The 20,826-nt window shown below is 48.3% G+C and overlaps 1 protein-coding gene across 1 annotated transcript in view; it reads left to right on the forward strand.

Annotated features, from left to right (window-relative positions):
• STK3 (serine/threonine kinase 3) overlaps nucleotides 1–20,826 on the forward strand; it is a 91,922-nt gene continuing 71,096 nt past the window's right edge. Inside the window, exons 1-6 of the mRNA XM_064154033.1 lie at nucleotides 1–134; nucleotides 5,033–5,113; nucleotides 6,418–6,546; nucleotides 7,599–7,713; nucleotides 17,520–17,684; nucleotides 18,085–18,252. Of these exons, the coding sequence (XP_064010103.1) occupies nucleotides 112–134; nucleotides 5,033–5,113; nucleotides 6,418–6,546; nucleotides 7,599–7,713; nucleotides 17,520–17,684; nucleotides 18,085–18,252 (681 nt within the window). The 5' untranslated portion in view covers nucleotides 1–111. The remainder of the gene's footprint in view (nucleotides 135–5,032; nucleotides 5,114–6,417; nucleotides 6,547–7,598; nucleotides 7,714–17,519; nucleotides 17,685–18,084; nucleotides 18,253–20,826) is intronic.

Genomic DNA, 20,826 nt, shown 5'->3' on the forward strand with positions numbered 1-20,826 from the left:
CGCGAGCTGGCGTCGAAGTTGTGAGGAGTTGAGCGGTACCGGCCCGCGGTGCCCCAGGGGTCGGCGGGGGAGCCCCCGCTGAGGACAGGGCGGCCGGGGGGCAGCAGCGGCATGGAGCAGACAGCGCCCAAGAGGTAACGACCCTCCCTGGCGGCCCCGGCCCCTCCCGGAAGCGAGCGCGGCGGCACAGCCGGGATGAGGCCTTGGGCCCGGGGGGAGCCGTCGGTTGGTCGCGCCCGCCCTTTCCCCGACCCTTCTCCGACCTCGGAAGGCTCCGATTCTGGGCGCTGTGAGTGGGGTGGTGGGGCAACGACGTGGGGCTGAGAGCTGCCTGGCGGCCGGAGGGGGTTTGTTGCGGAAAGTCCTCTGCCAGGGGCACATCCCCGAAGTAACCGGCCTGGGTAACCGGCCGGCTGGGGGCCGGCCCCTCGAGGCTGGCTGAGCTGCGGCAGTACCGTTTTAATGTGGAACGAAAACTTCATCGCCGAGAACATTTTGCTGTCTGGGAGGTCGCTCTGCATTTTAGTGCAGGCTGCTGGAAGAAAGCAGCAGAAGTTGTTACCCGTACATTAGAAAGTGCCCTTGTGTCCCGCTGGCGGGGGTGGGGGTGGCATAGCTGCAGTTACAGAGCAGGGAGTGGGAAGAGGAAAGGAATGAAGTGCTCGCTCGGGGTGCGCGTTACCTAGGTGGTGAGGTCGGGGGCGTTTGGCGTCTCCTCTGAGGGTGTAACAGAGGTGAGGCCGTGGCCTGTTGCTAGAGATGTGGCGCTGGCTCCTTGGGGCACAGGATAGGTTTGCTTTAGTCGTGTCGGATAACGTTACATGTAATAATACTTTAACCTGGAACAAGTCTCTCTTGGCCGCGCTGTGTGTTGCGCAGAAGGCAGCTGCGTAGTGCTGTGGCACACGGAATGACACGTTTTGCATAGGTACTTAGCTGTCGCAAGCATTTGCCTTTGGCTTCTGTTAGTTTAATGGAAAATCTGTGCACCATGAGTCAGTGTAGAAGATCGTTCACAGAGAGAGAGATTGGCATTGGAATGGGCTGCCCAGGGAGGTGGTGGAGTGGCTGTGCCTGGAGGTGTTGAAGCCAAGCCTGGCTGGGGCACTTAGTGCCATGGTCTGGTTGGTTGGGCAGGTCTGGGTGCTAGGTTGGGCTGGCTGAGCTTGGAGCTCTCTTCCATCCTGGTTGACTCTATGGTTCAAAGATACTAATCAGATTTTGTATTCTATTTTAAGTATTCCTTTTGCATTAAATATTTTAGAAACAGCTTTCTGCAGGAATTCATAGAATGGTTTAGCTTGCAAGAGACTTCCAAGCTCAACCTGTTCCAACCTGTAGCAGCTCTGCTATGAGGACAGGCTACAAGAATTTGGGCTCTGCAGGCTGGAGAAGAGAAGGCTTCCAGGAGACCTTGGAGTGGCCTTCCTGTATCTGAAGGGGGCTGCAGGAAGGCTGGGGAGGGACTATTGACAAGGTCTGGTAATGACAGGAGGAGGAGGAATGGGTTTGAACTGGCAGAGGGGAGATTGAAAGTGGATGTTAGGAAAGGGTTCTTTTCAGTGAGGGTGGTGAGACACTGGCACAGGTTGCCCAGGGAGGTTGTAGCTGCTCCCTCCCTGGAGGTGTCCAAGGCCAGGTTGGATGAGGCCTGGAGTGACCTGTTCTATTAGAGGTGTCCCTGCCTGTGGCTGGGGCTTGGAACTGGCTGATCCTTAAAGTCCCTTCCAACCCAAACCATTTTATGATCCCAAGGAGAGCCAGGCCTACACTGTAGTTCTGGGTGCTGCATGTCTCAAAGGAGGCAGGACAGGTACCAGCAGGAATATGAGTGCCTAAGGAGTAATCAATGTTGCCACTGCAATGCTTTAGGATATCAAAGGATTGGATACAAAACTCGAGGTTAGCATTAGATTTGTTGTTTATTTATTTTTTTAAAGGTGCAATATTTTCTGACTTTATTACCTGTCTGGAGGTGTTAGGGAGCTAACCTAGGAGGAGTTAGTCCTCTGGCCTAGCTGTTTAAACCTTCAGATTCAATCAGGAGGACCTAGAAAGCTGATGAGAGAACTTCTGAATTCTTTGGCACCTGTTTATACTTTTCATGGTTTTTGAAGCCTGTTTTTAGAAATTTGCATGTGATGAGAGCTGAATGTATTTGTTTCTTTCATGGGAGGGAAGACTTGAACTGAGTTTTTTACGAGACAATTAACTCAGGTTTCCATGAGATGTGAAGTGTTTTCATAAACCTGCATATCTGTGCCCTGTTAGTTTTCTGATCACCATTCTCAGCTCATCTGTTACAGCATCCTTTTTTTCCTGCAAGTCCAGAAGGACAGGTGGGGTTGGGCTCTGCTGCCAGGCAGCCAGCACCAGAAGAAGGGGACACAGCCTCAAGCTGTGCCAGGGCAGGTCTAGGCTGGATGTTAGGAGGAAGTTGTTGGCAGAGAGAGTGATTGGCATTGGAATGGGCTGCCCAGGGAGGTGGTGGAGTGGCCGTGCCTGGAGGTGTTGCAGCCAAGCCTGGCTGGGGCACTTAGTGCCATGGTCTGGTTGGTTGGCCAGGGCTGGGTGCTAGGTTGGTCTGGCTGAGCTTGGAGCTCTCTTCCAACCTGGCTGATTCTGTGAAGGAGTGTAGATTATTTTCTGTGGGCTGAATTGTTTTGATGCCTGCTTTAAATGTAGGGGTGACTTGGAACAGTCACACCATGTTTTGTTAGCAGGCAGATGTAAGCAGTAGGCTCCTGTGGTGCCCGTTGGCAAACCTTTCCAGTGCCTTGGCCTTAGCAGTGCTGCTGGAACCCTTTTGGTATGGCTCTTCAAAACGTTATTAATTTTCCTGGTCATTTTAGAAGGTATTGCTCTTAGGAGCAGGTGCCAGTAAACATCAGTGGTTGAGGTTACTCTCGCAGTTAGCTGAGATCGAGGTTACTGACTTGCAGTGAGTAAAAAGTCCCTTGGATATGCCTTGTGCTAGGCAGCTCTTTGCTGAAGCAGAGGACTCAGCTAACAGTCTTGCTTTCTTGTTCTTGAGGCTCTGCTGGTATCCTAAGCATACTGGACATGCCCCTTAGTAGTGGCAAGCGAAGGATGTTTGTAGTAACTTATTCTGTGAACACTGCTTTTAAGGCTGCAGGTGACCTGATAAGAGGAGGAAAAAGTTAGAAACAAAAGAAGCAAAATTTGTTTCTTTAGTACCTACCTACAAAATCTCTCCACCCAACCCCCAACTTCTTTTTGTCTCAGCTTGGAATTGTTTAGTAATGATCTGTGTGCTTCCCTGTGAGATTTAAGTTCCATCTTAGTGCTTTCTTGTCTCTAAGAAGCAGAGAGAGGTCAAAAAAAGCAGAGCTATGTGTCCCCATGTTTGCTTTGTAGGCTGCTTTTGCAGCCTGTTTAGGTGCTCTCATAGGAGTTTTGTGCTATTTGTGTTGGTATTGTGCCTTTTCCTTGGGGTGAAGACTTTTATTCTCCCATAAATGCCTGTGCTTTTCAGCTTGCTGCCTGTTTGCTGCTGAAAACTGCATGCTCTTTACAGCAGGTTGTGCACCTTTCCTTGCTGATTGCAGATGCTTTTTGTATTGCTGTAATTGCTGCATCCGTGAAACAGTTCTGTGATACAAACGTGTGCACCCTCCCCCAGCTCTTGCTGTCCTTGTCTAATGCCAATCCATGTGACCTGTGCTTTGGTCCACTTGCTTTAAACTTGTCTTTACTTTGACTCTGGAATTCCTTAGCCATTTAAGGTTATTTTTTATTAGTTCTGTCCATCACAGAGCAGTGTCTCTTACTATGAAGAGCTTTCTTCTTATCACTGTTCTCTTGATACTAGGTTTGACAGTCTTTGCTGGCTGTGCTCTTCTCCCTTCCCCTGTTTTTGCTTCCTTTCTAGGAAAGTGTTACAGGATAATTTATTTTCCATAAGGTGCTTGGCATTTTGCTTCTCTTCTTCCTCTTGCTGCACATGGAATACTTTGTCTTTAACATTATAGCACCAGCTATTCCTCAGCTCATCTTCAGCAGTACCCTTGGCTGTCATACAGGATTAACTCTTTGTTTCAGTCTTGCAGCGAAATGCCCTGTAACTTCTGGGCTGAAGGATTTACACGTTGCAGCCACCCAGCCTCACTGCCGTGTGTCTGCACTTCTGCTTTCCTGTGCCCTGCTCAGTGTCAGCTCCATTGAGAGTCTGTAGCCAGGCTGTGTTCTGAGAGCTGTCAGGAGTCTGGGGTGTCTGGATGGATGGAAGGAATGATGGAGACTGGGGAAAGGCTAGGATTACCTGAAAAGGAGGAAGGGTAGTGGTAGGAGTGGATTGAAGGTGCTGGGAGATGTGTAGGATGATGCTGAGTGATTTAAAGCTGTGTGGGAAAACTGAAAGGCAAAATGTAGTGGCGGTGGTGGCTGTGTACAATTGGAGGTTTTGTTGCCCCTGTCCCTATGTACGTTTGCAAAGGTGCAAAGGAACTTTCCTGACAGCTCTTAGACTGCTCAGCTCCTGTGAGTTTGGTTGTGTGCTACCTGTGGAGGTGGTGTGCTGCCATCTGCTCCACAGTCATCTTGCCTCTGGGGTCTGCTTTCAGCTTGATGGAACTCGCTGGCTTAGGAGCCATGGCAGCCTTCAGCCAGGAGGTAGTTCACATGAGTGAAGGACTGGCTCCTGCTTTCTTGGAGAACAACATGATCTACTCCAGGCAGCAATAAGCACATTGTTGGTGTGCTGGCTGCTTTTTGGTGAGAGGTGTGCCTCGCTGTGTCCTTTGGCTGTTCCTGCTCTAGCAAAGGAAGTGACTTGGACACTGAATTGCTCTCATGCTCCTTTGAGTCAAGCAAATGTTAGTGGGAAAGTGATAATGGGAAAAAAAAGCCATAACTTCTTCCATTGTATGGTGGTTGATTTAAATTACTGCATTTAAACAAGATATTTTAATTGAATTTAAAAAATCTTCTGAGTGCTGCTGTCATGAAAATTTGCTCGAGTTCTGTGTCCTCTGTGCCTCCAAGAAACCAATCACTTGTGCCTTTCTTTTAGCAAACTGAAGAAGCTGAGTGAAGACAGTTTAACTAAGCAGCCTGAAGAGGTTTTTGATGTTCTGGAGAAACTTGGTGAAGGGTAAGTAAAGACAATTCTAAAAGGATGGGATCAGAGGGAAACAATAATACATATTGGAATATTAGATAGAGGCAGTGACTTCCAGTGTCCTAAGCACTGCTCAGTAGGCTTCCATGCTTCCCCAAAGGCATGGTGGAGTTCCAGGCTGAGCCTGATGGATTTGGTGGCATTCCACGATGGAGTGTGAGTTTTGGCAGATAGGGGAAGAGCAACCAACTTGCACAGAGCATCAACAGTGTCCCAGATGACATCTGTGTCTCAGCTGGAGAGACCTGAATTCTGTGGGTGGAAGGGGTTGGCACTCGACTTGTGTGTGATCAGCAGTGTGACGTCCAAGTGGGAACAAGTGGCGAGTGGTGTTCCTTGGCTTGGTGTTGGGACTGGCATTCTTTAGCCTCTTTGTCAGTGGCATGGATGGTGAGTTGAGGCAGCCTCAGCACGTTTGCTGTGCAGTGTGGGAAGGGATGCCACCTAGAGGGACTGTCACAGGCTGGAGAGGTGGGCCTGTGCAAACCTCATGGAGTTTAACAAGACCAAGTGCAAGCTTCTGCGCATGGGTTAGGGCAGTCTCAAGCACAAATACAGGCTGGGTCCATGAAGAATTGAATATGAGACAGCAATGTGCACTCATAGCTCAGAAAGCAAGTTGCATCCTGGGCTGTGTCAAGAGAAGCAGGTCAAGAGAGATGATTCTCTCCTTCTCCTCCACTCTGCAGTGCCTCACCTGAAGTATGTGTTCAGCAATGGGGCCTGCAGAGTAAGGAGGACATCAGTCTGCTCAAGCAGGTCCAGAGATGCACCACATTGATGATCAGGGCACTGGAGCACCTCTGCTATGAGGACAGGCTAAGACAATTAGAATTGATCAGCCCAGAGAAGAGAAAGCTCCAAGGACACCTTGTAGTGTTCTTGTGATACCTAAAAGGAACTGTTCATGGCCAGGCCGGATGGGGCTTTGAGCAGCCTGACCTAGTGGAAGGTGTCCCTGCCTATGGCAGGAGGATTGCACCTAGGTGATCCTCAAGGTCCCCTCCACCCAGAAGCCATTCTATGACAGCATATCTATGCATTTTTCATGTCTCTTGTTTATGAAGGCAGCAAAGCTGCTTGCACCTGTGCTGGGGTTAGGTACACTCCACGCTGAGGCACATCTTTCCTGAGGTTCTGATAGAACTGATGTTTTTTTCAGCCTAAAACTTGTGCTTAAACATGGCCTTTGTGAGTGTGGAGTTTCTGTGTAATGGAAACGAGCAGCAGCTTAATCTTGTTTAAAAAATTCAAATTCTCTTTGTTTTTATTTGTAGGTCTTATGGCAGTGTGTTTAAAGCAATACACAAAGAGTCTGGTCAAGTGGTGGCAATTAAACAGGTCCCTGTGGAGTCAGATCTTCAAGAAATAATTAAAGAAATCTCTATAATGCAGCAGTGTGACAGGTGGGTGTGACAGTTCTGCTGTTCTGAGGGCCTCTGTGGAGATGGATTTGTGCTTGTGAATGCAGCTGAAATATGCTGCTGCAGACTTCATGCAGTCTCTTTGACAGCTTACTTACAGGAGATGCTTTGAAGAACTTTTCCAAGAGCAGTGTGGGCAGCAGGGCAACAGAGGGAATTCTGCTCCTTGACTCTGCTCTGCTCAGACCTCACCTGCAATTCTGCCTCCAGTTCTGGTGTCCCCAGCATAAGGAAGACACAGAGCTGCTGGAGTGAGGCCAGAGGAGGCACAAAGATGCTCCAAGGGCTGGAGCAGCTCTGCTGTGAGGGAGCTGGGGTTATTCAACCTGGAGAGGAGAAGGCTCCAGTAGCTGAAAGGGTCCTACAGGCAGGCTGCAGAGAGACTGTTCCTGAGGGTGTCGAGAGACAGGCCAAGGGGGAATGGTTTGAAGCTGATGCAGAGCAGGGTTAGAGTGGAGCTGAGGAAGAAGCTGTTGAGTGTGAGGGTGGTGAGAGTCTGGCCCAGGCTGCCCAGGGAGGCTGTGGCTACCTCATCCCTGGTGATGTTGAAGGCCAGGTCAAACAAGTCTAGCTGAGAGGTGTCCCTGTGCGTGGTGGGGAGGTTGGAGGAGATGATCTCTGAGGTACCATCCAACCTGAGCCATTCTAGGGTCACATAAAGAGTTGAAAGAGCAAGTACTTGCTTCTGCTTTGAGTTGTCTGTGTGTGCTTCACTTGCACCGCCAAGGCCAAAGTCAGTGTTTCCTGTCTTGGGCCTTGTGCATTCCTGGTAACCTATTCCATATTGAAAGATCACTGAAAGGCTTTGATTTCTGTATATATATAGAGTAGTGCCTTTTGGAATTTTATTGGGCACTCAGACTTCATTCTAACAAAGCAGTGATTAAGCTGATTGCTGCTGTAAAAAGGATTTGATGACTTGCTGTTTTGCTGTGTCAGTGTGAGTCCAAGTGCCATCTTTTTAACAGCAGTTGTGATTCATTTCTATTTTTTACTAATAATTCACCTACTTGTCAATTTTTTTCCCCATCTAGTCCCTATGTTGTCAAGTACTATGGCAGCTATTTTAAGAACACAGACCTGTGGATTGTTATGGAGTATTGTGGGGCTGGCTCTGTTTCAGACATAATTAGACTTCGTAATAAAACGGTGAGTCGGGGTTCTTTTTTAAATCAAACCATGTGTAACACCTGTTAAAATTAACTGAGCTAAGACTGGAAGCCAGAGGAAGAGTTACAGTTACGAGACAAGGTCTTGGCTGGTGCTGAGAGGCCTGTCTGTGCCATGGTTCCTCAAGACACAAGCCTGTTTAGTTGTTCTGTCTCTTTGTCCTTTTCATCTGTGGAGTGATCAGCAGCAAATGCGTTTTGAAAGATGAAGATGCCCTGAGTTTAGTGAAAGTCACTGATTTGTGCAAGGCAAAAGGTGTGCACTTTGCAGTCTGTCAGCAGGCCATGGTTTGGAGACATGCATAGAACTGTCTTGCTCCCACTCAGAGATTAGGGAGTTCCAACTAGCAGTAGCCGTTTAGGTGAATGTTTAATAGGTCAGTCCTCTTTTGGTGCCCTGTATGTACCTTGCACCACAGAACACTCACAAAGTCTTATTCCTGTTAGTGTAGAAGGGAGAAAATGAACTTTATTGCCTCCCCTCAGTGCTCTTTTCCCTAGCCCTTGGAGAGGCAGAAGCATCAGCTGCTTTGTTAGTCTCTTCAGCCAGCCTCTCTCATACAAACGTCTAACCCAGGCAGTACATTCTGTGTCAGTCTAAGGAGTTCAGTTTCATGACGCCCAGGAGAGCATGGCCTTCTTCCAGATGTGCTGAATTTTACAGTGTTTAAAGTTGGGATGCATTTCTTACTGCTCCTTGTTGTGGCGAGGACATGTAGGAAAACTGCAGGGAAAAGAAAGGTTCATCTGTTGCAACTGGGTCTTTATTCTGGAGGTAGTGAGAAAGGAAGTGGATACTGTGCCACTGCTTTGAAATTGGTTAGCCTTCTAATTTGGAAGAGACCTTTGGAAATCATCTACTTGAGTCTCCCATTCCAGCAGGATGGATTTTTGACTCAAACTCGGAAGTTCACTTAGGCTGATGAGGACCTTGTCCATCTGGCTTGAAAATCTGAAAAGGAGGGGATTCAGCAGTCTGTCCACAGCCCTGAGGACTTCTTGTCTCTGGCCGAGCTTGCTGTGTGACTGTTGCCCGTTCTCCTTTCTCTTTGCTGCTCTGAGAACTGCCTGCCTCTTTTTCTAGGTTATCCTCCCTTTGGGCTGTTTAAGATCATGCTGAAGTGTCCACTCTTGTTCAGGCAAGACAAACCTTGCTCTGTCAGCTTGGCACGTGGGGTACTCCAGCCTCCACTGCTGGAATCTCCAGTTTGTCAGCATTTCTTTTATAGTAGCCTGAAACTGAGCCTTCCCTGCTCTGAGAGTGTTTTACTCACTCATGGCCAGCTTGTCTGCTGGATCCACCCCAGAGCCTGTCCTGCAGCAGTGCTGCCTGCCCCACTCATCTTCAGCCCACACTGGTCATGGCCTGGGGCTCTTCTGTCCTAGGTGTGAGACTCTCTCTTTGTTGAACTGCCAACTTCATTGTCAACCTATTTCCTCCAACCTGTGGGGGTCCCTCTGAGTGGCACCCTGCTTTTTAATGTATTGGTGGCTTGCCTCTTGTGTCATGACACCCCAAGTGTGATAGGGATGTGTTCTAGCTTGCTGTTCAGGCAGGTGGTGATGAGGGAAGCCCCCGGGGATGACTTAGGGGTCCCGTTTAGTGATGGCTGTTGGCTAAATGATGAGCCTGGCAGTTCAGCGAGTGGCTTTTCAACATTTCCTCCATAATTCCCCAGGACTGGCTGAAAAGAGATTACTTGAGCTGTTAAAGATCAAATGAAGTTACATCCTCAGCTACTCATGCTCACAGGGAAGTGGCCAGGTGAATCTGGGATGATTTCCTTCCAGACGACTTGTGCTAGCTGTTTGCAGTCCTTCTTTGTGTGTCTGGGACTTAGCTCCTGTGAGGATTTGCTCAGTCTCATCATGGAGACTGAGGGTAATCTGTACAGCCTGCACTTCCTCAGGAATCTTGCAAGCTTGTAAGAAGTAGCCTTGGGTTGGCACTAGCCAGCATTGTGGCACCTTTGGATGTGGCTCATCTGCTCCCATGGACTTGTACTTCCCCAAGTTACTGGAGTAATTCCTAGTTTGCTACAAGGCAAGGACAGCTGATGGTCACAGAAACCCTCCTGAAGACTGATGCAAAGAAGACACTGATAAATGATGCAGAAATCTCTGGTAGGTTGATCAATGGCATCCTGGGCTGGCTCAGGAGCAGTGTGGGCAGCAGGACAAGGGAGGTTCTTCTGCCCTGGTACTCAGCACTGCTAAGGCCACCCCTTGAGTGCTGTGCCCAGTTCTGGGCTCCTCCATTGAAGAGGGATGTTGAGGTGCTGGAAAGTGTTGAGAGAAGGGCAGCAAGGCTGGGGAGGGGCCTGGAGCACAGCCCTGTGAGGAGAGGCTGAAGGAGCTGGGGATGTGCAGCCTGCAGCAGAGGAGGCTCAGGGCAGAGCTCATTGCTGTCTGCAGCTGCCTGCAGGGAGGCTGTAGCCAGGTGGGGTTGGGCTCTGCTGCCAGGCAAGCAGCAACAGAAGAAGGGGACACAGCCTGAAGCTGTGCTAGGGCAGGCCTAGGCTGGATGTTAGGAGGAAGTTCCTGGCAGAGAGAGTGATTGGCACTGGAATGGGCTGCCCAGGGAGGTGGTGGAGTGGCTGTGGCTGTAGGTGTTGAAGCCAAGCCTGGCTGGGGCACTTAGTGCCATGGTCTGGTTGGTTGGCCAGGGCTGGGTGCTAGGTTGGGCTGGCTGAGCTTGGAGCTCTTCCAGCCTGGCTGATTCTGTGGTTCTGTGACTGTTCAGTAGCAGCCCAGCTTATCTTTTCTTTTCTTTTTCCCTGCATATAGACCAATCAAGGCTCTTCCTGTCCCATTTCAAACCCACCGTAGCCTTGGCATTCCTAACTCTGCTCCTTAGTATCCAGGCAGTGCTTCTTTATTTGTCTTTACTAATCTGGTACTGCTCTTTGTATGCTTTGGGTTTTGTGCTTTAGCTGGGTCAGGAGTTGCTAGTTCACTCAAGATGGCTTCCTGCTGTGCTTGCTTGTTATCTTGCATGTGAAGGAGGACTCTTCATGCTTGGAGGAGGTTGCCCTTGGTGCTCAACCAGCCCATCAAGGTTACATTGCCTGAGGATTCCACTTATTAGTTCCTTTAACAAGCTAAGGTTTGCTACCTGGAAATCTGGTTCTGCTACTTGCATTTGTCACTTCCCGCCACAATTTAACCACCACTATCTCAACAGTTGCTTGCCAAGCCTGCCTCTTCCATCCCTGGTGAATTCTTACTCTACTCATGACTTGCTGGTCTTGTGGACCATTTCCTGCAGTGGGCCTGTGCAGGACCTGCAGTAAAAATGAGTACTGCTCACTTCAGAATTAGCTTTTTTTTGGGTGTGTTCTGCCATGTTGCCCTTCCAGCTGGTATTGAGGTGACTGACTCTCTGACCACCCCACCTCACCCTGCAAACAGTGGCTTGTGTCAGAGGCTTCTTCTAGTGCTGAGGATGGCATCCTGTACTTCACCTTTCAGACTGGGTGTTGCAGCAGGTGCTGTGATGTCATCCTCCTTTTGGGCTCCCCTTCTGATTGTGACCTATAAGACTCATCTGTACCCATCTGCCTTACCTCGTCTCAGTGGGAGTCAAGAACCCCCCTCTGGAAACCTCTCCAGCATGTGCTTCCCTGTTCTCTTCCTCCACGTAGCTGAAGGCTTTGGCTTCTGTTCTCTGGTGAACCTAGTTTAAAGCTCCTCTCACTGGGTTAGCAGGCCTGGTGGCAAAGGTCCTCTTGACCTCCTTTGTCAGCTAGATCCTGTTTCTCCCCAGTACTCCTCATTCCTCTGAGGATCCTGTGTTCATCAAACCATTAATGCTTTGCTATCAGCAGCCCTACTGGAGGATGGTGATCTGCAGATGTGTCTGCTTCTGCTTGAGGCTTTGCTTCTGGTTGGCAGGACAGGGAAGACTGCCACACTGACGATGCAGACTATGCAGGGTGCCCTCGGTTGCTGTCGAGGGGTGGTGTGAGCAGGTGTGTAGTTTGGGAGCCAGGTGATCTGTCTGCAAATAACATCTTGCACACTGGTGAAGCTGCTTTCACACAGTGACTTGCACTGTTTTGATACCTGGCTGCCTGCTCATGCTGTTCCAGCTGACCTGTGCTCACAGCTGCCCTTCAGGATCCTGGCCTGATTCACAGAGGGTTCTCAGAAAAGGCCTTTGAAAACTCAGCTAACTAAATGGCTGCTGCCCTCAGCTGTGTGCAGACATGGCAGCTGCTTGTCCTTGTGCTAGTGAATTGTAGCTAAAATTTTCCCATGGGTTTCCCATCCTGCCTGTTGAGAATCAGAGAATCAGCCAGGTTGGAAGAGACCTCCAAGATCATCCAGTCCAACCTGTGCAACCTATCCAACCAAGATCATCTACTGCAGTCAACCAGACCATGGCACTAAGTGCCCCAGCCAGGCTTGGCCTCAACACCTCCAGGCACGGCCACTCCACCACCTCCCTGGGCAGCCCATTCCAGTGCCAATCACTCTCTCTGCCAACAGCTTCCTCCTAACATCCACCCTAGACCTCCCCTGGCACAGCTTGAGGTTGTGTCCCCTTCTTCTGTTGCCAGGTGCCTGGCAGCAGAGCCCAACCCTACCTGGTTACAGCCTCACTTCAGGCAGCTGCGGACAGCAATGAGCTCTGCCCTGAGCCTCCTCTGCTGCAGGCTGCACCCCCCCAGCTCCCTCAGCCTCTCCTCACAGGGCTGTGCTCCAGGCCCCTCCCCAGCCTTGCTGCCCTTCTCTGGACATGTTCCAGTAGAGACTTGGGCTCTGCATGGAAAGTTAACACTTCCTTCATATGATCCTGTGCCTAACTTGTTATACTTGAGTAAATCTGCTAATTCTCCTGTGGTACTGAGTTCTTATTTTATCCATTAGCATAGTGCTGGCTTGTCCCCTTAGTTGTAAAATAGGAGGAAGAAGAAGGGACTGTGTTCATTAGCTTGAGACTGTTACTGAATGTCTCAGACCAAGCTGTGCCACCCTAAGTAATTCAGGTGCCGTGATTTGGTACTTCCCTCCAGACGTAAGCTGTGACTTTGTTTGGAGTCTGTCTTCACACAGAGCATGCAGATAAGCTTAAAAAAAGAGGCCTGAAATGTAATTGCTTTTGAAGTGAAGCTCAGTGGAAGTAGCTGCAGGAGAGTCTCATGGAGTTCTCTAGCAGGCAATGGAAACAAGATTCTAACTCTGACCTCAGGCTAGAGTTGCAACCGCAGCAGCTCTCTGAAGTTTTCTGCCTTAGTTATTGTTACACTTAAAATATTACAAGTGGGAAGGGTATCCTAATAACTGTTATCTCTTCTCCCTTGCTCATTTGCTCATGTCTCCTGCATCTCAGTCTCTGTTAGTCCAGCTTTGTCTTCACACAGATGAGGACTACAAGAGGTATGCAGTTATGGTTGGTGATGTTTGAGCTTCATAGCTTCTAGTGGAAGAATGGTTATAGCATGGTGCTTTTATTTGCCATGAGAGTGGACTTCCCTAGAGTGCTTGACCTAATCAAACTGTTTAGATGCAGTAATGTGATACTTCCTGGAAGCAGCAGGCTTAATATGCATGTATTACTTAGTGTAAAAAGAGCAGCTGGGAATGGACTTAGGCAGTTACAGCAATTCAGCTGACCCAGGCCCCTTCAAAGGGGCCCTGGGGAAAGAGAACGATTGTGAGCAGAAAACCTGTAGCTGAGTTGTCCCAACAGCTGCATGAAGTGGGTAACGTATGCTAGGCTGTGTAAAGGCACCCTTAAGTCTCTGCTGTGCATGGCATCCCTAGTCAGATGTAAAGATATCATTAGTTGGTCTTCTAAAAGCTGTGTTAACACCTGAATTTGCTGCGGTCTCCTTGCTCCAAATGTCCATTTTTGAAGACTAGTTTCATGGCTAAGTTGTTTGTGTAGGCTGTAGAGTTGCTCACCTTTATCATTCATTTTGATGTGTGATTTGCATGTGCTTTGGATGATGAAGGATTCTAAAGTGCTGCATTGATGACTCATATTTAGAAGGGAGCACCAAGCCATCAAAGGAACAAAGCATACAGGATCAGAACTAGCCAGAGATACCACGCAGAGAAATGCACCACAAGACTTCAAATGAGCATTTTGGTACAACTGGAAGTTAGAAGCAAAGTAGAAAGATAATGTCTGTGAAATTCTTGTGAGGTGCAAGGTGTAGTAGGTCCTGTGCTAGTAGAAGAATGATGCTGTATGTTTGGAAGCTAAGAATGAAGGAAACCTGCTTACAGGAAGCAAGATAATTGTGTGGTTTGATCAGGAATAGCATGGTGTAAGAAGTGTGCATCTAGACCAAGGCAGCAATCTTGGCTGCAGCATGATTCTAGTATTAAAACACTAAACAGTTTGGGGCATTTTGCTTGTTGTCTGTGGTATTTCTACTGGCATTACTTGTATGTCCACGCCAGACTCCTGTTAGAGAGTACTGGACCAGTAGTGTGCTGTGCCAAGGCACTGACTGGGCTGATTCTGCTCGTAGCTGTGTGCTTTGTAAGCTGGAAGTCACCTGCAGAGGCACAGGCACTACGCTGCATGTGTGGTGCCTTTTAACCATCTTTATGATGAGAGCCTGCAATTTAGGGTAAAGAAGGGAAGAGGCATCGTTAGGAAGTATTGTGATGTAGATTTAAAGAGTTGGTTTGTGACTTTGCAAGATTTCAGTTTGTGGTGTTTCTCCCATGAGTTGCTTGGCTTAAAAAGGGTTTCTGCATCAGGCTTAGGTTAGCTCATGTGCCGTGTAAAGAACTATATATTGTGCTTTGTTGTCTTTAGAAACTCACAACCTACTGAAGAGAAACCTCTGCAGAGCCTCCTGAGCACAGTTTCTCCTAAGAGCATTTTGAGATGAAAGGGGACAGTAAGATGTAGGCCTGCCTGTTATTGCAAGGGGTTGAGTTTGGGGCCATGTTCAGGATTAGCTGCATGGAAGTCTTTGGAGATTGAGGACATTGGATTGTTTCTGCACTGGGGTGGCTTTGGCAAAGCTGTGGCAGGAAATGCTACACTCAAAACCATACAGTATTTGTTAGTAGCCAGAGTTGACATTGCCTGTAGTGTGAGTCTTCGGGTAATCACAGCTTTAGTGTATCTCCCCTCAAACTTCCTGGCTCACATAATGAGAATTGCCTCTTTCCTTACAGTTGACTGAAGTCCCTTCTTGCTTGATTCCAAGTCAGGTAGAAGCTTTTACTCCCTTGGTGCCATGCCAGGAAAACCATCTTGTTAGAGCTGTGTGTGAGAGGGGTTTCCGTTCTGGCGTACAACCGCTTGAGGCAGCACTGCAGCCAGCACAAAGCTGCTTTGAGCTGTGTGCCGCTGAGCAGAACACACTGCAAGGTCTCAGAGACACTGCAGGCAAGGAGTGGTCGAGGCAGCGGCTGCTGGCTGTGGAGCGTGAAGCCAATGACACCATGCTCATGGAGGGCACTGAAACTCTCTGGGTGTAGCAACCTGGGTACCTACTTGGAAAGCAGTGCCAGCTGGGGCCGCTCTTACTCTGCTCTGTCCGACTGTGCCATGAATTGGATCAGGGAACTGGTTGGTTGGAAGAAAGTTGTCAGACAGGTTTGGTTTTGCCTGGGGTCAGTTAAAGTTGTGCAGTGGTAGGGTGACACAGTGGGGACTGCTGCTTTAGTGAAAAGAGAGACTAGAGCTTGGCAGTGCTGTGTAAATAAATAGATGTGGAGCTGTGCCCTGGGACTCTGCAGCCAGGTTTTATGAGTCTGTTTAGAGGCTGGCATAGGAAAGTGGTTCTGTTTAAGTAAGTGAAACTCATTATTAGTAACTTGAGTGCAGCCCTCTTTCTGAATAACCCTTTTTTCCTTTCTGCAGTCATTAGAGTGATGCTGAGTAGGATTTCTGTTTCTCATAGGCTTTTGGTGGTGGTTTTTTGGAGAGAGGTGCAGATGTGCACCGACACTTTCAGAACTTAAACTGGAAGGAATTTCTGAGTAGGGTTGGAAGAGCAGAGAAAGGGAGGAGAATGCAAGCCACTGCTGCAGCCAAGTCGGAGTAGTCAGCTTCACTTTGCAGTTTCTTGCAGTTCATAGAATCAGTCAGGATTGGAAGAGACCACAAGGATCATCTAGTTTCAACCCCTCTGCCTTGGATAGGAACACCCTACCCTAGGTCAGGCTGGCCAGAGCCTCATCCAGCCTGGCCTTAAACACCTCCAGGGATGGGGCCTCAACCGTGTCCCTGGGCAACCCATTCCAGTTCCAAGGGTGTGTCAAGTTCATTTGCTTAGTTCTTACATTAAAACATCAAGGACTGTAGTTGATCAGCATTTCAGCTGCATGAATAGCTGCTCTGTATTTCTTTGAGCAGTTGCATCACATGGAACGAATTGTGTGGGGTTTTGGATTGGTTTTTTTTTTTATTCTAGAATAAATGGTGAAAATCTGAGAAGTGTTCTCAGAGAGGCTGGTGCCTGTAAAAGATTGCCTCTTTCTTTGATGACACTGGTATTTGTTCTATTGCATTGGTCTGAAGCAGTGAAGATAACTGTGCTGATGACTTGCTCACTAGTCCATATGTTTTGTTAAACAGATAAGTGAAGATATAGCTCAGTTTTATTTAACTTTTTTTACTGGCTTATTTTTTTCTTGGGTGATGAGGAGACTGTTGGCTTGTTGCCAGTTGACACTTGCAGCTTATTGTATCATTTGTCATAGTAAGTGAGATCTGCAGCATAAAGTAGTCAGTAAGAGAAGCAATTTGGACTGCTCAGCCTACAGCATCTCTTTATTTCTAGTGGGTGTTTAATCATTTATTTATTTTGCCTGTAGACTTAAAGACCTGTGTGGTGTGCTTAATAGAAAGCCAAGCAGAGGGGTTCTTAGTGTTTCCTTTCCAGACTTCAGTAAATACTCTTATCTCTTAATATGTATTAGTCGTGTGGTGTAGAATTCGTGCAGCAGGCTAAAGTCAACATCTAAAGCTTACTGACTTTTTTGACTGCTAGGCAAGGGAATATTGCTTATTTTGCCATCTGAGCTGCATCATTCAAGCCCTTCTCTCATTTAGTAGCTTGCTTTCTCTAACTGACCTCTGGGCTAATTCAGCTCCTGTGCTCTGCTGAGATGCCACTTTCAGCACTCTGTCCAGCTCTGGTTCCCCCCAGCATAACAGGGACATGGAGCTGCTGGAGCAGGTCCGTAGTTGGCCACAATGGTCAGAGGGCTGGAGAACCTCCCCTGTGGGTACAGGATGAGAGAGTTGGGGCTGTTCCCCATGGAGAAAAGAAGGTTCTAGGAGACCTTAGAGCACCTTTCCAGTAATAAAAGGATGAACTACAAAAAAGCTGGGAAGAGACTTTTGATAAGGGTTTATAATGATAGGATGAGAGGAAATGGATTGAAGCTTGAGGAGGGCAGACTTAGACTGGAGATTAGGAAGAAATCATTTACAGTGAGGGTAGTGAGACACTGAAACAGGTTGCCCTTGGAGGCTGTAGATATCCCCTCCCTGGAGATGTTCAAAGCCAAGTTGGATGAGGCCTTGAGCAACCTGTTCTAGTGGAAGGTGTCCCTGGCCATGGCAGGGGGCTGGAAGTGGGAGATCTTCCAACCTGAAGCATTCTGTGAATCTCTGAATTTGGCTGTATGAAGATGCTATTTGGCACATTCCTCTATTGAAATAGCTGAGGTACACTGTGTGGTATACTGAGGTACACTGTGTGTGTGAGTTACAGTCATCAGTGTGAACTGGTCCTGCTTGAAATAGTTAAAACATATAAACTCTGCCTGTGTACCTTAAAATGATGTTGTGCTTTCTTGCAGCTAACAGAAGATGAAATTGCAACTATTCTGAAATCTACTCTTAAAGGACTTGAATACTTGCACTTCATGAGGAAAATACATAGAGATATAAAGGCTGGGAACATCCTGCTTAACACAGAGGGGCATGCCAAATTAGCTGACTTTGGTGTGGCTGGCCAGTTAACAGTAAGTCCCCATGGAAAGAGAAGTTAAACATTGGTGCTCCTAACCATGTTCTCTTGCTTTTGTCTTTCTTCTGCCTCGAACCTGCTGTCTGAGGAGTGACTAGTGGTAGAGCTAACATTCTCTATCATGAAGAGTACATCAGAAATTGCAAGGCTGTTTAGTTTCTAGCTGTTTGTTCTTATAACCCAGTGTACTTAAGTGCCTGAGGATCCAACTTTAAAGTTTCCCTTGAGGCTGTGATCATGATCATTGTGTCCTTTTTTGGCCTCTACAGGTTGATGGGCTAAATCTGTTTGGTTGGCTACCCTCCTTTGGGTGGTTATTTTAACTTTTAAATGAATAGCAAAAGAATCTGAAAATAAACATCCCTGTTTTAATTAGATTAATCAAATGCTTGCAGGATACAATGGCAAAACGAAACACTGTGATAGGAACACCCTTCTGGATGGCTCCTGAAGTGATACAAGAGATTGGCTATAACTGCGTGGCAGATATTTGGTCCCTTGGTATCACCTCAATAGAAATGGCTGAAGGAAAGCCTCCATATGCTGATATTCATCCAATGAGGGTAAGTTTATGTAGCACTGTTTTCTTGTTTGTTTGTACTGGAAAAAAACAAACCACAACCTTCCTCCCCTCAACCACAACCAAAAAAGTACTACCCCAAAAACACCACTACCACCAAAATGAACAAAACAAACCTAAACCACCCCCCTGCACCCTACACCAGACAACCAATAGCCCCAGACCTCCTCCAATTTTCAAAGGAATAATATTGGAATCAGAGTAGATTTAGGTTGGATGTTAGGAACAATCTCTTGACCATGAGGGTGGGGGAACACTGCAACAGGTTGCCCAAGAAGGTAGTTGAGGCCCCATCTCTGGAGATAGTCAAGGTCAGGCTCAAGAGGGTGCTGAGCAAGCTGCTCTACTGGAGGATGTCCCTGCTAACTGCAGGGGGTTGGACCCTTTGCAGGGCTCTTCCAACCCAGACCATTCCAAGTTCATGGACACATTTCTTAAGAGTAAGGATTTTTGCTTGCTCTCTTGCTTCCTGGTCACTGCAGTTTGCCTCTCTTTTAACATGTGTCTGTAAGGGGCCAGAATGCTTTTTCTCTCCAGTTGAGAGAGCTAAGGCAGTAAGTGTTTAATTAACTAGAAATGTTATAGTGCCTATTCCATACTGTACCTGCACTTGGAGGGTTCCATAACAAACAGACCATCCTCTGAAAGGGAGTTACGAAGTCAAGATGACCTGAAGAAGGATTCAGGATTATCCTGTGTGAGCACTGCTAATATTAATAATTCTTTTAAATTTGTTAGTGGTTGGAACACCTCTGCTATGAGCACAGGCTGAGAGAGCTGGGAGTGTTCAGCCTGGAGAAGAGAAGGCTCCAGGGGCACCTCAGAGCTGCTGCCAGTGCCTGAAGGGATCCTGCAGGAAGGCTGCAGAGGGACTGCTCCTGAGGGTGTCTGCAGACAGGCCAAGGGGGAATGGTTTGGAGCTGAGGCAGAGCAGGGTTAGAGTGGAGCTGGGGAAGAAGTTGTTGAGTGTGAGGGTGGTGAGAGTCTGGCACAGGCTGCTGAGGGCGGCTGTGGCTGCCTCCTTGATGGGGGTGTTGAAGGTCAAATTGGCTGAGTCCTAAAGCAGCCAAGTCTAAGTGGGAGGAGCTGCTGCCCATAGTGTGGAGGTTGGAGTAGATGAGCTCTGAGGTCCTTTCCAACCTGAGCCCTTCTGGGATTCTTCTAAAGAATAAAATGTCAACAGAAGCTTTTGCTTTCTGAGAAGGAGCAGCTGTAAAGGAATCACCTGCAGAAGTTAATGGAGAACAATGTTTATCTAGGTAGAACTGGTGCCACTGTTGGTCATGCTTGTGTTTTTTTAATGAGCTGTAGAAGAGCTACACTGATTGCACTGAGCACCAATAAACAGCCTTTCTTCAGCTGTTGATTTTGACAGCCCATTTGATATCATCTAGCACTTTATATTGCTCAGAGAGATTAATTTCTCTTTCATCTTTGGTCTGGTGCAAGAAATGGTGTGAATACTTGACTCTCTGATTTGCTTTGCTTTTGTTGGTGTCTCCTGTGTCAGGATCTTAATGTAAGTGAGTCCCAGCTGCCTTGGTGTGGCTGTGATGCAATCTGTCTGCCATGCTTCCCTCTATGTATACTTCAGCTATTATCCCCCATGCCACAGAGGCTTTGCCTGCTGGGGCTGTGTGATCACAGCACATCTCACATGCATGGATCACTTGTGCAGTGGTGTCCATAGTTAAGTCCACCTCACCTGGAGTACTGCATCCAGCTCTGGAGCCCCCATTACAAAAGGGCTGTAGAGATGCTGGAGTGTGTCCAGAGCAGGGCCAGGAGGATGCTCAGAGGGCTGCAGCAGCTCTGCTGTGAGCACAGACTGAAAGAGTTGGGGCTGTGCAGGCTGGAGAAGAGGAGGCTCCCAGGTGACCTTCTTGTGGCCTTCCAGGATCTGAAGGGGGCTACAAAAAAGCTGGGGAGGGACTTTTTAGGCTCTGAGGGAGTGCCAGGACTGGGGGGAATGGAGCAAAGCTGGAGGTGGGGAAGTTCAGGCTGGATGTGAGGAGGAAGTTGTTGAGCATGAGAATGCCTGGAATGGGTTGCCCAGGGAGGTGGTTGAGGCCCCATGGCTGGAGGTGTTCAGGGCCAGGCTGGCTGAGGCTGTGGGCAGCCTGCTCTAGGGTAGGGTGTCCCTGCCCATGGCAGCAAGGTTGGAACTGGCTGCTCCTTGTGGTCCCTTCTAACCCTGACTGATTCTATGATTCCACTTCCAGCCCATCTGTGTGTGGCATCCCTTCCTTGATGGCCTGAGGCATCATGGGCTCACTGAACTAGAAATGACTCACTCTTATGTTGCCAGTCCAGATCTACCTGAGCCACTCTAATCTTGGCAGCTTGATCTACCTGCTGGTGGTTGTGATGTCCTTCAGTGGCTCACCTCCTGGGTACATGGGTGTCCACAGGATGTACTTTGATCACTGGGTTCCATGCCTGAGCAGCAATAGCTTGCCACAGTTTAGCTGCCCAGGTGGGTTTACCTCTGCATTGCAAGTTGTTTGTCTTCCATTGCTGCATTTGCCACCAGCCTGGGAACTGGGGAAGAAACAAA

The sequence above is a fragment of the Pogoniulus pusillus genome, chromosome 14, assembly GCF_015220805.1.
Source record: "Pogoniulus pusillus isolate bPogPus1 chromosome 14, bPogPus1.pri, whole genome shotgun sequence".
NCBI lineage: Eukaryota > Metazoa > Chordata > Aves > Piciformes > Lybiidae > Pogoniulus > Pogoniulus pusillus.